At 42.2% G+C, this 17,942-nt stretch overlaps 1 protein-coding gene and 1 long non-coding RNA gene across 3 annotated transcripts; one reads left to right on the plus strand and one right to left on the minus strand.

The window, feature by feature from the left end:
• Positions 1–1,025: 1,025 nt before the first annotated feature.
• LOC114058128 lies at positions 1,026–17,915 on the minus strand. The gene is made up of 3 exons (XR_003571377.1): positions 17,804–17,915; positions 2,124–2,198; positions 1,026–1,165 (listed from the first exon to the last, which is right to left on the minus strand). It is a non-coding gene; the product is annotated as an uncharacterized LOC114058128 (long non-coding RNA).
• EIF3F (eukaryotic translation initiation factor 3 subunit F) lies at positions 7,916–12,660 on the plus strand. 2 transcript variants are annotated; one of them, XR_003571376.1, is made up of 9 exons: positions 7,916–8,213; positions 8,295–8,365; positions 8,476–8,555; positions 9,614–9,751; positions 10,814–10,905; positions 11,096–11,232; positions 11,370–11,483; positions 12,211–12,350; positions 12,392–12,660. XR_003571376.1 is itself a non-coding variant. In XM_027885154.1 (9 exons), exons 1-8 carry the CDS (start codon positions 7,931–7,933, stop codon positions 12,286–12,288), a joined length of 993 nt encoding a protein of 330 aa, XP_027740955.1. In that variant the 3' UTR covers positions 12,289–12,321; positions 12,364–12,660. The 2 variants fall into 2 exon arrangements, 1 of the variants encoding a protein (XP_027740955.1); XM_027885154.1 differs by having other exon boundaries at positions 7,931–8,213; positions 12,211–12,321; positions 12,364–12,660.
• Positions 17,916–17,942: the final 27 nt, after the last annotated feature.

A 17,942-nucleotide genomic window follows, 5' to 3' on the forward strand; every position in this document is an offset into this window, starting at 1 on the left:
CATTTAGAGTCCAGGCTCCAAACAGGGGCAATCACCCAAGAGAAAAGACAGATTGTGGAATTGCAATCCATGATTCTGTCCCTCACCAGAAGTTACTAGAGAAGTATACTCCAGTAACTTTTGGGCTACCTAATTTTTAAAACACCAAATGAATTACAAGTGAATAGTAAGGTTGCAATATCTACATGTTCTTATATTTTAGAGCCACTGGGAGACTTCTTATAAAGAATTCAAAGTACTGTCTTTTTCTGGGTAAGCTTCTCCTACCATTCAAAAATCTTTTCTTTCAGAAATGAGGAAGGGATTTTCTCCTCATATTTGCTAAAGTGTGATAAGACAAGAATGCAAAAGGTCCTGACCTCCACTGTCTTTAAGTTAAAACGTACTTACTGAACCTGACTATTTTATTAATGAACTCTACAGAATATTCCAAGTTATATACAGGCAAAGTGTAACATACTGTACCATTTAAAAATGAGGCAATGTATATGTATTTGGTAAAGAGAATACCTAACAACAAAAGAATCCGGGAGGGAGTTTTAGAGTCTTTTCAGAAAAAGGCAGAATTCACTGTAGACTTCAGAGGGCAGAGAATTAAAAAGAAAGATTTCTAGACAGAGCTAGATAAGGCAAGATGACAGGGCACGGTGAGGGATATCTCCCATAAATTTTGCCATTGGTAGAAGGTAGCCTTGCTGGCAGCTACAGAAACAAATGACTGGGATATTTCAATGATGGATCAGCTTAGTTTTTATTCCAATGTACAAAAAAAATAAAATAAAAGATATGCAAAGGGATGTCATTCAGAATAGTAAGTGGCAAATCCCAAATGCTTGAGAGAAATAGAACAGAAAATCCAGAGAAAATATAAAAAGAAATCTGGAAATTCTGAGCTTTTCAGGTCCAATTACACTGTGAACACTGTAAAGTGGTAGTTGCAAACAGAAATTTGACTTTTCAAAACAGGGCTGGAAATCTAACCTGAATAGTCAAATTAACTGTGTCGGTGTACTCCCCTATCTGCCACAATAGCTCAAGCTGAGCAGTGCTGCAAAGGCTTGTGATTCAGCTGGAGTACTGGGCAGTTTGGAATCAATTCTTTATTTGTGCAGACCAGTCCAACCAGCCCTATGCAGTTCTCTCAGCCAATGCTGTATCATGCTTTCTGATGGAGAAAGACAAATTGGCAATCAGAATATAGAAAATGAATTCATATGTCTGCACTCATGGTATTTCAAATCTACAGATTGATTAGGACAGCATTTAGCAAAAAGTAGCTCTTGCAAGTTTAATCCAAGCTTTCATGACATATAGGTTTGATAAAAAATGAAATGAAATTTTGCTGCTACACCTGAGATCTCAGCAGCATCAATTCACCTTTGCTGATGAATTATTTACATTTATTATTGGGAAACAATACGGAGACAGTTACTGTTCTCCTCTTGCTTAGGCTAGTTGAAGACTTCCTCTCTTTCCAAAGGAACAGTGTCTGGGTCAGGAAATGCACTCTTCAGCTTCCTCTCAAAAGCTGCTTCCTCAAAGGGTAAGGTCTTTCCTGCCTTTCCTCAGTAAACTGTCTGTGCATGTCCTATATACAAACCTATCCACTACTGCATCATTAATCATATTTTGCAGAAGTGGAAAACTGAAATTTAAATGTTACATTACTTCCCCAAAGTCAGTAGCACAGATAGGAGAATAATACTATCTAGTTATTATCAGACACTTCCCATTTTAAGAGCTCAAACACTACCCAAAGCATGTCTCTGTCATTTTTTCAGTTATATGGGTGCTGTTAGAGCCCAGGCCCTGAGCTCACCACAGGGGTTTGTTCCAGAACACTTGCAGGGGCCGGGGTGTGGGACAGGGCATCACCTCAGCTCTGTGAAATTCGACCTGTCCCCTCCCCCCCACATACATACTTGAGTTGGTCTAAGCCAATAATTAATATAATAATCCAGTGTCTCACAGATGCCTTGCCTTGCATCATCCAAGATGCCAGTAACAGAATTGCAATGGGTCCTCAGGTCTCCCAGGCTCCTACATAGAAACTGTCCTCTAGATTTTATTACCACTGTTCCTTTTCAGCTGCCATTTCTATATGTAAATCATTATCTTCTTACCTTCTCCTTCATTGCCCACTTATTCATCCAACAGATCATGATGCAGCTGCTTCACACTGAAAAAAATGCACAGAGCTGTGAAGGAACAGACAACACTGTCAGAGTCTGGTGATGTAAAAATCATATAAATATAATCCTCGGAATTCACAAAGTAATGGCATTTTTGCCCTTCTCTCAGCAGGCCTCCCTACACCATCAAGTGAAATACGTATTTTCCAGTCTAGTTACTTCACTTCTGCATGCAGATTTTTCTCAAGACACCAAAGCAAATGTTTGTGCTGAATGACACAGTGAACACTGCCAGTCCCAAAGGTCTCGCTCAGTGCTTTTGGGGACATATGCAATTTTGGTCTCAGCTGAAATGCATGGAAAGTGATGACTTACCCATGCTGTAAAGGACACCAAGGAAAGGACATGCTTACTGATGAGAGAAGTAAAGCTGTAAAGTGATTTTATAAGAACAAAGGACTGTGAGAAGAGATTATTTTCTCAACAAAATAGCACACTGACACGTTAGCTGTTATAAGTGTTAGAAATTTTTAATATTTGAAACTTGCCTGCACAGGAACTTTCACACTTATCTGCCATCAGTGACATTACACAATTTTATTTGGATGTCAGTAGGTATTCAAGGACACAGCTCTGCTCTGTTACAAATGCTTTTAAGTCAAGCACAGTAGCAGCAAGTTACCAGACAAAGAGACACTGTGTTAAAGGCTGCCTGCCAGAGATTACTTATTCAAGTCGATTACATGGAAAGGACAGTAGCGCTGCCACACTTCTACCTCATACTCCCTGGAGAAGAAGAAAAGCCAGGAGTCACATCTAGGTTTTCTTCAGTTCTCACTGCACAGGGTAGGCAGGAAAAAATGCAATGTAATGTGAAGCACAAGGTTTGATCTTTCAGAGTAGTACATCTAAATGCTTTGCTAGGTCAGTGCAAGCACATTCTATATCAGTTTTAAGTACAAGTAGCATATAAAATGCCTCTCACCCAAAAGCTGAATCTGACCATGATTTAAGTCAAAAGTAGAAAATAATCATTATTATAGATCATCAAGAAGCAGAAATGTCTTGAGGGGTTGGAGAGTTCGTGCTTTCACCAAAAACCCCAAACACCTTTCATTTCCACTTATTTCAGTAAAATCTGGGGTTGTACAGCACATGTTAGGATTGCACAGCCATAGCACCCGTAAGTAAATCGCTCTGTGACATTCTTATGTGAAATGGCACAGAGGAATTAAGGTAGAATTAAGTTAAAATTAACGAATTCCACCTCACTGATTCAACCTCAATGTTATTAACCGAAAAAAATAAACTAATAAGTGAAATACACATAATAAACCCCGGTGGGAAAAGCACTGCGCACAAATTCTCGCTTACGCTGCTAACTTCAAAGCAGGCAGAGTGAAGTCACCAATTAATTAGCACTAAGTGGTTACACAGGCTGTGGTTTGTGTCCGCGGCTCTCTAATTGCCGTGGCAGGAGGGGAAAGCCGAGGCGCCTCCCTCAGCCGCAGACAACCAACCCCTCATTCCCGCGGAGGTCCCGGTGCCGGCGGGCGGCGCGCGCCCTCTGCCGGGAGCGCCGCTCCTCCCCCGGACACCGGGAACGGGCCCCGGGAACGGGCCCCGCACAACGCCGGCCTGCGCAGCCGCCAGGCTGAGGGGCCTTCCCTCCGGCCGGCTGGGGAAGCTTTACCTTTGGTGCGTCTGTCTTCTGGGAGCCACCTCAAGATCCCCCATCCTTCACTGGCTGTGAATATCAGACGTCAAGAAGTTTCACGTTTCCCAAACAATCCTATTCCTAATTAAACGGATTTTTCTCATCCATTTCCTATATATTTATTACTATTACTTCATCCTTGTATTTGCTGTCTTGCATTTTTCTTCTTCTCTATCTTCCCTTCCTCAGTGAGTAAAACTTTGACCGCAAAAGTATCTGTTGCCCTAAGTATGCCAGCCTGTGGGCATTGCTCTCAGTTACTTTTTATGGCAAGTTTTACTGTGAAGTTACTTTTACTTTAGCTTGGATCTCTGTATTTCCATTTAGTGACTCAAAAGCGCCCAGCAGCCCCCAGAGTGCTATTTCTGATCACCTAATGATAACTTCCATAGCCACTCTAACTTTAGCAAAGGTATATTCTTTTATCAGTGAAGTATGCAATTAGCGCTACGCCTCATTATTTTTAGGTGGTATTTGGATTTTCACTCTAAGCATTACCTCAGTAGTCCTATGTGCCGGTGTTATTTCTTTGATAATTAAGGTGACCTCATAAAATATTACACAAAAGCAGGGAAAGGCTGGAATCCCTCTTGCTGAAATGACAAAGCTGAGTGAGCTGATATATTGCACTGAGAGCTGGTGGCTATCAACAACTGTATATTGGCAATCCCAAGTGCATGAGAGTAAATGGGTATCTAAGATGTTCAATTAGGACTAAAGAAGAGAACTATTACCTTTTTTAATAGGAAAAATAACAAAACCCCAAACAAACCCCTCACAACCCAAAACTTGAAATCATCGCCCACGACTGCATCATATAAAAGTCCTGCCTAGAAGGCAGAGCATACAGATCCATGCTGTGGTTTAAATCCAGCCAGGCAAGCAAACCCCACGTAGCCGTTTGCTCACATCTCCACCAGTGGGATCAGGGAGAGAGAATCAGAAGGGTAAAAGCTGGAAAACTCATGGATTGAGATAAAGACAGTTTACGGAAAGCAAGAGCCATGCACATGAGCAGAGTGAAACAAGGAATTAATTCATTGCTTCCCACGGGCAGGCAGGTGTTCAGCCATTTGCAGGACAGCAAAGACCCAACACATGTAATGGTTACTCGGGAAGACAAACACACTACTCCAAATGTCCCCACTTCTTCCTTCTTGCTCCCACTTTATATACTGACCATGATGCCATATGATATGGAATATCCCTTTGGTTATTTTGGGTCACCTGTCCTAGTTGTGTCTCCTTCCATTTGTAGACAGAATGCACAAGAAAAAACTTATTTTATAATAAAGGAATAAAAATGTCAGATTCAATCCCCTGAAACTAACTAGATAAAACTACATCCTGAAAAGATGAATCAAACAAATTGTATTTTATTTTACCTGTAATGCAATGTAAGAAATACTGTTGCCTAGAGCAAGGCATGATGTTACTTCCAGTAATACAGGCAAGATAAGAAGGTAGTTACTGATAAAAAAATTATACATCATCTGTGAAAATGTAGCTGAAATGCGATAATGACTCAGTCACATGCAAGGACTATAAAGAGGAATCATATAAGAGCAGAGCTAGGAGATTAATTATATTCACCACCAAAATCAGATGCAGGGAAACCAAGCAAGGAAAAACATAAAATCAGAGGGCCCTGAGTTACCATGCTGGTCTATATACGTGTGTGAACACGTCTTCTATTTCTCCTCTAGGCAGACAGATGTTTGTAATGGGGTAGAATCAGAACATCTTAATCATCTTACTGCAAGGACATCAAATTTTCATCAATAGACACCAATGATAAGTGTACCCTCCTCTAAAAGTAACCTTTTTTTTTGTTTATGAGACAGTATTAATTATGAAGGTCTTGATTTTTCAGCACTCATTCAGCAAGGAAAAACAGTTTTGTAGCTTGGACACATCTGCTACAAGCACTATGACACGACTGATTTTGTTATAGATTTACACAATCTTTGTGTTAAGTGGGCTTTGTGTGAGCCAACCACTGATCTTTGACTCTTGAGTCATCCACCTTTACTCCCACATACACTCTCCAGCACTCTGTCCAGCAACTTGACAGCTACATATTAAAAGAAGGTTATCACAGCTGCCAGTTTTGAAGCACAACTGCAGCTCCATATTAAGTTGCCTGATTATTAAGGTAGCAACATAAAAATATGATGGGCAGCTCTTATATAGCCTGCCTTGCTTCACATGACTGCAGCTGACTATGTCAAATTAAGCACCAAGGGCAGTTTGATGCAAACAAGAATGAGATCAAACAGCTGCTCTCTAATAAGAACACCTCACATATTAGACTTCTCAATGACACATCAAAGCCCGGGGAGCAGAAACATTTGTAAAGCTTTATGCAATTTGACCCAGGCACACCTACAAAAAATGAAGGCTGCAGAGAAAAGAAAGCCTAAGAATAGGAGGTCTAGTTTTTACTGGCACACAGACCTGGAAGCGCTTTTATGAAGAGATAAAATCTAGTCATGTTCCCATGTGTTAGTTCTCCTTTGTGGCTTTGACGGGTGTCCCCCACTTACGTAAAAGAAGCAAACTGCTGGCACGTGGGCAGGATGTGTGTTTTTTTTATTGAGCTGCTCCTTTTATACTGAAGAGCCTGTCTTCAACGACATAGTTGAAACTGCTCATTAAATGATGATGTTCATGCCTCAACTAATGAAGCAGAGAAAAGTCCAAAGGCCATCCATCATGATAAAATCTTCTTTTAATGTTAAAATTACTTTACCTGGTAAGCCAAATTTGGGAAAGAATGTATCAGGAGCCCAAAGCAGATCTAGAAAAGATGATTGTATCTGAGATAGCACCAGAGCCACCACTGCACTTTTCTCTCTGCCACACCTGGGAAACAACTACCTGGAAATGCTCTCAATTATTCAAATAGCCACCTGGTAGACAAAGTAGTGCCAGAGAACTGACGCAGTTTTTTTGGCTGGCATAGTTTCACTGGACTAAGCATTTTATCAGCAGCCAAGACTTCTCTATCTTTCGCTGGTTTTTTATGTTTATACACACAATTTACTTGTGGGAAAAGAACAGCTCGAAGCCAAAGGGGCCCCAAACTTTTCAATGACATCTAAAGTTCTGCCTTGAAAGTCCGTCAAACATCAGGAACAGCGATAAAAGGTTTTGAATTAAGGTAAATCTGTCACTATGTTACAACTGGTAACAGCTGCATACACATGGCTAAGGAACCAAAAGGAAGCTCTTGAGGAATCCAGTCCTCTTACCAGTTATTGAGAGCATACGTGCTTCATTTCACCACCACACCTGCCCCACCCACACAGCTTTGTTGCTCGAGAGTGCACACACGGGGCACTACAGGCAATAGGCAAATTATATCCAGTCAGTCAGTTTGATGGGTAATCGCTAAAGCCTGGCTAGAGATTGCCACCACCATTTGTTCTCTATACGAGACTTGACAACCACTCACTCTTCCATGCGTCACTGCCAACCCAGCCCTGGCAAACAGGACTAACAGCACTGGCCGGTCTCACCGCGCCCAGGCTCCAAGGACTGTATAACCCCACGCTCAGCACTACTGGCGCAAATTCACCGGGTGCCGCGCCTGCACTACCGCGTTTACCGCGTCACCACACAGCCATGGGGCGGCACCTGCTGCCTGCGTCCTCACAAGCCGAGGCGGCAGCACCGCACCCCTACAGCACCTGCCCCGCCACCTCGGGGAGCCCTTTCGCCATAGTGGCGAAGCGGTACGGCCGCAGCCAATAAATAGTCCTCCTGCCTGACAGACAGCACGGAGGGGCCATGCTGGCCAATAAAAGAGCGGATGCGGAGGGAGGCGGGGACTACCAGCGTCCAATTGAAACCCTCTTGGGCCCCGGGGGGGCGGGAACAAGAGTGAGGTTCAGTCACGGAAGGCACGCTCTTCCTCCAATCAGAGAGCCTTCCCCCATTGCCCCCCTCGGATTGGTTACTAGGTGGAAGGCGGGCTTTAGACTGCTCTTGTTCCCAATAGGAAGGTAGCGCTGAGTGACAGGCGTTCGGCTCAGCCAATCACTGTCGGCGCGGAGGCCCCAGCCTCTTTCCTTGCAAAATGGCGGCGACGGCGCCCAGCGCGGCTCCTCCCGCGGCGGCCCCGCCGCAGAGCCCACCAGCGGCTCCAGCCGCCCCGACCGGGAGCGCTCCCCCCGCGGCCGCGCCAGCCCCGCCCGCCGCCCCGGCCCCGCCGCCGCCGGCCCCGCCGCTGTCAGCCGCGCTCTCGGGCCCGTTCCCCGGCGGCCGCGTGGTGCGGCTGCACCCGGTCGTGCTCGCCTCCATCGTGGACAGCTTCGAGCGGCGCAACGAGGGCGCGGCGCGGGTCATCGGGACGCTGCTGGGTAAGAGCCACCGCCGCCCCGCCGCGGCCTGGGGGCGAGCACCCCCCGGCGCCCCCTAACCCGCTGCCCTCCCTCCCGCAGGGACCGTGGACAAGCACTCGGTGGAGGTCACCAACTGCTTCTCCGTCCCGCACAACGAGTCCGAGGATGAGGTAGGGAGCCGGCCTGGGAGATGCTCTGGGCTCCGCAGATGGGGCTGGAGCCCCAGCTGCCCCCGCCCAGAGTTAAACAGCCGCTGACTCGGCCCTGTCCCGTTTCTCAGGTGGCAGTCGATATGGAGTTTGCCAAAAACATGTATGAGCTGCACAAAAAGGTGTCTCCTAGCGAGATCATCTTGGGCTGGTAAGTTCTCCTGCAAGAACACACAAGCAGTTGTCTTGGTCCCTTAAACTGTTTGAAATACATAATTCACCTTGTCATAGATGTAGAAGCAGAAGCACTAATGGTTGTGACAGTAAGATCTTGCAACTCTTGTTCTACAGTCAGTGGTAAAGCTCTTGCAGTTCATAAAAGGAAGAGTATTGGAGACTTTCAGGATTTGCTTTTGTTTATGTCTAGCAAGGTATTACAGAGGACTGATGAGTTAGAAAATGCTTTCACGGCTTTGTTAGAACATACTACCTGTGATACATGTAAATTAACTGGTTAGAAAGAAGGGAGAATACAAAAGAGTAGTTTCAAGTACCACATTCAAGTACCAAAGGGATCAGGAGGAATCACTGGTACCAGCTGAGTGCATAGCTCTCTGCTGAGAAGTACCTGTCTGTGGGTTGCAATGCAAGATCAGTACATTTATATGGGAACAGAGTGTGTCTGAGTGTGTGACATAGTGTGTGTATTAGTCTTTTCATGCCTCTCTGATCCTACAAAATAGCTTTGTTCTGTTCCTGTGGAGCAGACTTCCTCAACAACCTTCTAATGGCACAGCAAAGTGCAGTTCTGATGACAGGACTTTCCCTGTGGATGTGAGACACTAATTGCAGAGCAGTTAAAGGAGCCAGATGAGCAAGTTATACCTCCTGCAGAGAGATGTTTGATTTGTGGAAGACAAAGCTGATCTGAATTTGTACAGAAGTAAAGAGTTGGTCAAGAACACAGTGACAGATAAGTGAATACTGGGTATCTGATGACAGTTGTACTGACATTTTTATGGCTGGTACTACAACACTGTCCCCATGCGTATTTTGGGCACGAGTGTGCTTAGCCTGTGATTCCTACAATTCTAGGACAGGTGGCTATAAAACTACAGAATCCGTAATTAAAACACTAGTATTTCATATGCTGCTGTAGCTCAGTGTTTGGAGATCAGTGGAAATACAAACCTGTTAAATCCCAACAGCACGGAAGGGTGGGCACTTGAATGTTGGAAGAACGGCTCCTCAACATGTGTTCTTTTGAAGGTATGCAACAGGTCATGACATCACGGAGCACTCAGTCCTGATCCACGAGTATTACAGCCGGGAAGCGCACAATCCAATCCACCTCACTGTGGACACAAGTCTCCAGAATTCACGCATGAGCATTAAAGCCTATGTCAGGTACTCCGGGAGGCTGCACTTCCGCAGGGGAGCTGTGAGAATTCCTGAGACACACCATCGGGGTAACAGGGAATGTAGTGGATTACAGTGCCCCATTTTGGGCAATACTGTGCAGTAGCTAAAACACAGTGGTGAGCCAGGGACCATGACTTACTTCTCTTTGGAACGTCTTGACCATTGGATGTAGGTTGAAAGACCTGACCTTTCATAAACTGGTACCTCATTGGGGTAGGGAATTGTGACTTCATTAGCAGTGTTCTGAACATCTCTGGGACGTTTCACAGGATTCACACAGCTAGCAGTAGTGTCACTAACTTCATCACACCGACTGAATTCTAGCCTGTACCCACTGGATTTATTTGTACAAGCTGGAGGATTAGTGTTAAAATGTAATTGAAACAGCATCTTCTTGATGAGTCTTTCTTCCCCTTAACTCCTTCATTTTTGTCAATCAATGAAGATTAAGTATTGAGAAATTAAACCCTTTCACCTCACTAAATTCTTCCCAGTACTGGCTGAAGAGCTCTCCTCTGTAAGGAAAAAACCCCAAGCCTTTCTTTATAGAGAAAGTACGGCTTCTTGACTGTGTAATTTCAAAAAGGGAGTTATTCCATGACATATTACTTAAAGCATAATGGACTTCAAATACTTTGAATATTAGGATTAATAAATATGTTGAGAATGCTTTGTACTTGAATTTTGCCATATTTGTTTGTTCCTTCAGTGATTTCTCACAGTATTTCATGATAGAAGAATACCTGTTCTATAAGCAAGGAATTGTGGCTAAAATTATAGTACTTAGCTCTTCATGTGTTCATGCTGACAAATGTCAGACCGGGTAGGGATATTCTTGGATGAAAATGGGCAATTAGTAGCATGCCAGAACTGATTTCCTGTCCTCAGTTATCCTTAGTCATAAAATTGCTAATTTTGGTGAGAACGAATAACCTACTCATGTTCATGCTTTAGTGCTAACAGAGATCATTGAGATGGAAATCTATTTCTTCCTCCCTTATATATGTCCATGCTGAAAACGTTTTGTTTTGTTTTGTTTTTTTCTAGTGCCCCAATGGGAGTCCCTGGTAAAACCATGGGCGTGATGTTCACACCCCTAACAGTGAAATATGTTTATTATGATACAGAGCGGATAGGAGGTGAATGTTTCTTTCCTATTTTGGTTGTAACCATTGTTGTGATGCTGTTCAAATGCTTTTTTTTTACCCTGGTAAAATTGCCATTCTGGGAATTCTACTGGGAATTAGACTGTCTTGCTGAAGCTGTCCTAAAAAATCTTCAGCTGGTTTCTGTGACAGTTTTTTTCATTGATCTTCCTTTGGCTTTCAGTGGATCTTATCATGAAGACTTGTTTCAGCCCTAATCGAGTGATTGGCTTGTCCAGCGACTTACAGCAGGTGGGCTCAGCATCAGCCCGGATCCAGGATACCCTGACCATGGTGCTGCAGTATGCTGAGGATGTGTTGGTAAGGCCAGCTTTTTAGTAGCCAGAAAATAAGTTTGATGTAAACTTGGCCATCTTGGTTTTCTTTTTATATTTTTTCTTTCTGGGCCATAAACTCACTGAGTTTTACTCATCTGAACTGTGTGTTTTTATGCTTAGTCTGGCAAAGTGGCTGCTGACAACACTGTTGGGCGTTTCCTGATGGATCTTATTAACCAGGTGCCAAAGATTTCACCAGAGGACTTTGAGACAATGTTGAACAGCAATATCAATGTAAGTTCATAATTTAATTTTTTTCTATGAATTGTCAGCAATTTTGAAAATTTGTCATACAGACACAAATTTGTCTGTAATCAAAACCATCTTTTCATACAAACATGTTAGTAGCCCTTTGTTGTCAGGGCTGAAGGTGGATAAAGGAGCTCACCATAGTAATATTGCCATCAACTGCAGATAAAAGAATAAATTTTAAAGTAGTTAGGAATTATGCAAGTAATCTGCAAACCAGCACCAATTCTCCTTTCATTTTGATTGGAGAATATGAATTACAAAACTTAAAAAGTTTGGATTTCAAGGATAACGGGTGACTTGACAGCTTCCTTTGCCTGAACTGAAGTTCTATCTCCTTGCATAACACTTAGGACTTGAACAAGGTTCTAGCATGCTACCTTAGTTTTCTCTTTCGACAGAAACAAGTTTCTGAATGTGTTGTTCAGCCACAGTCTGCAAGACCAGAACTAATTTTTAATTTTGCCTATACCCTTTGACTTGCCTGGTTAACATAGGTGAACTTGGAGTTAAAATTTCACAAGCAGTGTCTCATATTCCAGGAATACCAAAAGCTTCCTGCAAGGGAAGCATTCCTCAGGGTAGGGCTTTCAAGACTAACAATATTTCTAGTAGCTGATTGTAAAATGCTTTAAGGTGTTAAAAATTCAGCTCCCTAATAGGCTACAATCTTTGTTCATATTTCTGACTGCTGTTTTTTTCCCCCTTTCAGGACCTACTGATGGTAACCTACTTGGCAAACCTCACACAGTCACAGATTGCTCTCAACGAAAAACTTCTGAGTTTATAAAGAAACTGTTGCCATCCTACACTTAAAGGAGCCCGAAGAATGAGTAGATACACTTTTCTATGGTGTTAGGAGCCTGAAGAATGAGTAGATACACTTTTCTATGGTGTTACAAACTTCCTTGGACCGTAATTTAATTACCTACATGACTGGGTTTACATCTTTATTTCCATTGCCCTGAAAAATCCCTAACATGCTTCAGGAAATGGGAATGGGAATGGCTGCAGTTCAGCTGAGCCTGATACTTTAAAACGGAACATGAGAATCTTTTGTCTCCTGGGATTACCTACTTGTATAACAAAATACAGCTTTATTGTAAGAATGTATTTGGAATAAAAGTTCCATTGCAGTGGCAAGAATGGCTTCTGTCTGGAATAAACTGTTCTCATTTATTGTGTAATGAATCCACTTTTAAAAGAAAGGAGGGGGTAATGTGGCATCCAGGAAAGAGGTGGATCAAATCAACTCCAATTCTGCAGACTTCTTTGCAGGGTTTTTTTCCAGCTGTTAAAGCACACTAAAAATGTGGGGGGTTGTGTTGCATGTAATGTGCTTTACCATGACAGACTATGGAGTGGTCACTGGTTTATTAGTGGTGCTGTGTATACTCCTTCAGCAGGGTAGTGACAGCGTATGAGATAGCAAATTCAGTTTATTATATAATTTCTATGCATATGATTATTTTCTGCCCCTTTGGAAAAGGAAGTCAAGATCAAAAGCACTAGCCTCTCATAAAGTGAGGGTTCAGACAATTAGAGCCAGCAACTGTGTTTATGGTAAAAGGGCTTGAAAAGCATCTGTAACTAAATAAGTGTGCTTACTGGAGTTTCATCTTTGCCAAAGAAGAAAGGGACAGCAAAATGACAATTCATGAAATTTGAGGTTAAAGGTTGGGTGTCATCAAATAGAAATTTTATGTTTCATAACCCTGTACTGCTGCTAAAATTATGCAAACAGAAACCCCATTTTCTCCCCAAGACATATTTCATGTTAAATGAGTTCTAGCTGAGCCAATACCAACATTATCTGCAACTTTGCATGGTCTCAGCTAATAACATTACCTTTAGAAGGCTGTTCAGCTGTACTGAGGAGGTTTGCCTAACGGAGTTAAAGCATCCCTCTTCTACGACACACCTGTTCCCACTGTCTGTTTCGGTGAATGAGTTTGAAATGTTGGAGAAGTATGGAGAGACAGGGTTCCCCAAAATAATTTTTGTGCTAATTTGTCAGATAAATCCAAGAATAAGACTCAAATTACAAATCTGTAGATCCTGTACTGATTCTGATCTAGAGAGTTCCCCCAGTGACTCACTGCTAAATTCTAATTGCAAGGACAATATATGTGAAGACTGAAGCTATAGCAAAGATCCCCATCTCATTTGAAAGTGTTATTTGCGAGCATTAAATTAGGACTCGACTCTTGTATTTTATTACTCTGAATAAAAATGTTTTGCTTTCCCTTCTCTTATTTAAACTTAATATTCTTAACTTAGCCACTCAACATTCTGCAAGGTTTTTTAAAGTAAGTTTTCACATTGATAGAGACAAAGAGCAAGTAGCAAAGCTGGGTAAGCGATGACTGCAAAAAAAGTTGCACGGGGGAAGCATAATATTCTTTCCCTAATCTCCTCTCCAGGAAACTCTTTGCCATTCCCTGTTAGGAAAGTGAGAAAATGTAAGAAAGATTTTTAACACTCTGCAAGCGAATAGCTACGCTGTTTAATAAGCTGGTGTGCACAACAGGCAAGATTCTGAGATGAAAGAATCAATTTGTGATTAGTGTGTAATTTGCCAGTCCTTGCAAGTACCTGAAGACTAATGAAGATCTGTCATACGGGACTGAGGTTATGGCTTCCTACCTAAAACGATCCACTTCAAAGCAGCTGTCTGAAGAGACCAAAGTCCATGGGTTTGGGTGTATGCCAGAAAGCACAGTGCCAAATGTTAGGAATTGGAGTAGGAAAAGAGTTTCCCTTTAAAAACTAATCCCATCTATTGTGTCCTTGTGAATGGACATAGCCTTGGCTGTGTTATTACCTAGAAGGCATTCCTTCTCTGGAGCTGTGAAATGTAGACAGGAATTACTAAAGGTATTCTATTAGAATTGTTCCAGTCTACAGAAATCTGTCTAAAAATTTGAAGTTCAGCAGAAAATCTGGTGGGAAAAGCTTCAGAGTCAAGAAACATCAAGGATTTCAAGCTTTACTTGCTATTGATTTGTAAACCGCATGGATTTATTAGGGGAATTTTCTCCTTTTTTTTTTTTTTTTGTTTGTTTAGGATGTATTGCTCTAAGTAACTTTGACAAAGTTAGCTTTAAAATAGCTGAGATAGGTAATTCTCTGGATATGCTTCTGTACGTTGTACTTAGTCACATTGGTGATCTCACTAATGTAATAAAAGCACTTCTATCTTTTGGCATTTTCATTTTCTTCCGTGGCTTCTCTGAATGAGTGCAACATTGCTGGACATTATGGCATTACATGTTTATCTGTGGCAATCAGTTGAACTGATCTTGGGTTTTTATCTCATTATGAAGTTCTCCTTGAACACTTCTTTTCCTCAATATACATAACAATATTCAGAAAGGAGTACAATGTTACAATTGGTTCTCTTGTTCCCTTTTGGTAGAAGTTGGAGGACTGTATAAAATCAGTCCACCATGTTGCCTTAGGCCCTTCTCAGACATGTAATCTCAGTCAGCTTCAACAAAGGAACAGAGTTTCAGCAAAAAGCACCTCTGGGCAGTACAGAGGCAATGAAACCTTATGTTTTTTTCAGTGAGCATGGTGACTTCAGACCACCTGCAGTTTAATTAGCACGCATATTACGCTTTGCTCTGCTATCTTCCTAGCATAGTAAGGCTGTGCTGGTTCACTTCAGAGTGCACGTAAAACATGCAAGCACATGAAAGCGCTCTGTGTTACTTATCAAAAGCAATACTTGCAGGAGAACTATCTTTAACAGAAATGCCTTCATAAAATTTCAGGAGGAGCTGGTAATGCTCCAGTATTTCTTAACTCAGCAGTATAAAGTTCTATATTGTTGGGAATAACAAACTTCGTTATCTGCAATTTGAAACATAAGAAAATCTTTGGTTCCAGAATTATAATTTCATTTGGTGGTTATTTCTGTATACTGGGATGAAGGTCACTAAGTTTGCTTTGTTAGTTGAGTCATTTAAGTTTCTTGGCAGAACACTTAAGTCTGCTGCAAAGAGGAAGTAGTGTTTTGGTGTGTGATTTTGTGAATGTGTGGACATATGCTGTGTACACCTGAAATGCATGGCTTTAATCCTAAGGATTAAAAGATTGACAGTGAAAAATGTTAGACACGTTACTCTTTTAGAGCAGTTAAGCAGAACAACCTGCTGTTCTCCTGTGCTTTGAGGAAGGATGAAGTTTCTATTTCCACACAACGGAACTAGAAACCCGTTGGCAACTCAGTTGTAAGGACTGTGCAAAATCCTGAGGTTTGGACCACGGCGGGTGGAGCACTAACATGACTCACCGGGCAATGACTCTCCCTTGAGCAACTCGCCAAACTCTCAGCTCCTCCTGAAGTGAGCTGAGTATGCTCCCTGCACACATGGAGGGTTAACTCAGCAGCCAACTGGGGCTATGTGCATTTTAATGACTGCAGTCACAAGGCAGTCTAACAGGAAAAGTATTTTTAGGACATAATGTAGACTTGAACTACCTCAGTATCCTGTTGGTTTGTTATACTTTGACCTATGGTTCAAAGCTGACCAGAACTTCTTTCTTACAACAAACTGAGGGACAGATCTTTGTTTTTAATTTAACTGTATGGGCTGGAATAGAACATCAAAATAATGCTTCTTATTTAAGTGGGGAATAATGTTGCAATCAGGATACATAGTAGAAGCAGCAATGTTTTAGTGACCTATGTTACCAACAATACATTCCTCTGGAAAAAAACCCCACAATTGTTTCAACTCTGTTGATAGCACTCAGCACTGCTATGTAGTGGAGCTGTCACTCCAGACCAGAATTCTGTCCAGTATCATGTCTTAGGAGCAGATGTAAGAATATTACAATAGAGGAGAACAAGAGTTTGCCTCTCAAATTCAGTAAACTTGAATTTTTTTATAGTGAGAATTGCCTTGACCATGCAATGGGGTTTTAGAATGTTTCCTAAATGTGCAGGCTCTAGCTATACCACCAAGCCAAGGGATTTCCTTTAAATATAGGGAGTGAAATTAGATGACCACAATGGTTCCATTTCATGCTTTAAAAAAGTAATTCCAAATATTCTTGTTGACAGTAATATTCAGTAACAGATTCTTCAGACATTTGTCAGTCATTTTGTTAAAATATTTTCTCTTCTTCCTTTCACGTTTTGTTTTTAAAACAAATTGTTCTTTTCCTGAATAGCTAAAATCCAAATGGTCCAGTAAATGGAAGAGGAGATACAGAATTGCGTATTTTATAAATGTAATTGGTTGCCATGAAAACAGGGATTTAAACACATACCGCTCCTGAAAGAAATGTGTGTAACAGAGGTAAAATAAAGTAGACATACACTCGGAGTGCCAGCTGAAGAATGCTGTGAGGATTAAATTCTTAAAGCCACTCCTGCCGTGTTCTGGGCAAACAAGAGAGAACAAGTCCAGTTTTGCTAGATAGGTAATTTATCAGATTCTTTATGTGGCTTTAGGTGCTCTTCATTTGAAGCAAGCAAGCACAGTAAATTATTACCCACCTGTTTTCTGCTGCCTGCGCTTCACGCTGTTTTACATACAAATAGAAGACAAATAGAACAGTGGCTGTTGTTTCATCTAGAGCTGAAGTGTTGCACCAGATTACAGGAAAAAAAACTGTTTGCATTTGAATGCTCTCTGAACTGCTAATGTGTTTATCACAAAAAAAGATATTCTGAATAACCTCAAGTAACAGGTGCATAATATCATAGACTGATCCTTCCTAAATTGTATCTGGCTGGTCAGAATGTCTTATGAATAAACCATCAGGTAATGTGTATGTAATATCTATTCAGAGTATACTATGAATAAACATTACAATACACAGAAACAAAACACTAGACTTCCGTAATTACATACAAGTAACTGTAATTAAGATTTCCCTCTATAAAACTGTATGTAGTAGTCAGGACAATATTACCTTTGGTCCTCTTGGGACCTAGACCCTGATCTTGAGTAACTACATCTAAAGGAGCAACTCCTCCAGCTCCATCCACTTATGTCTTTTATATTCTTTGCATGTTACTGCAGTTGTGATGGCCTAGGTGACTTGACTCCCTGACAGCTACTGAATGATGACGTTGATCTAAAGACTCAAGTGTTATTGGATTACAGACTCGATTTAGAGGTACATGCATTAGGGCTGAACATAAGTGCTACAGGAAAGCTGCAGGGTGGACTTCTCCCTGCTTTCCTAGCAGGTGGCACAGGACTCCCGGGCGCTTCCCGTGTGAATGCTTCCCTGACACAGCTCCACTGGCGCCTGGAAACTTGTGGCACTTGCGCCTGCGAACTTACCTCTCATCCGTCCTGCGGGAGAATTGGGCACACGGTAGCTTTCCTTCAGCGAGACGGGACGAGCCTGCACAGGCAGCAAAGCACCGTCACCGCCAACACCGGGCGCGGCCGCCGGGTCCGTGGGGAGCGGGGCCCGTGG

Source organism: Empidonax traillii, unplaced genomic scaffold (genome assembly GCF_003031625.1).
Source record: "Empidonax traillii isolate 1590-97213 ecotype Southwest subspecies unplaced genomic scaffold, ASM303162v1 scaffold162:size863265, whole genome shotgun sequence".
Taxonomy (NCBI): domain Eukaryota; kingdom Metazoa; phylum Chordata; class Aves; order Passeriformes; family Tyrannidae; genus Empidonax; species Empidonax traillii.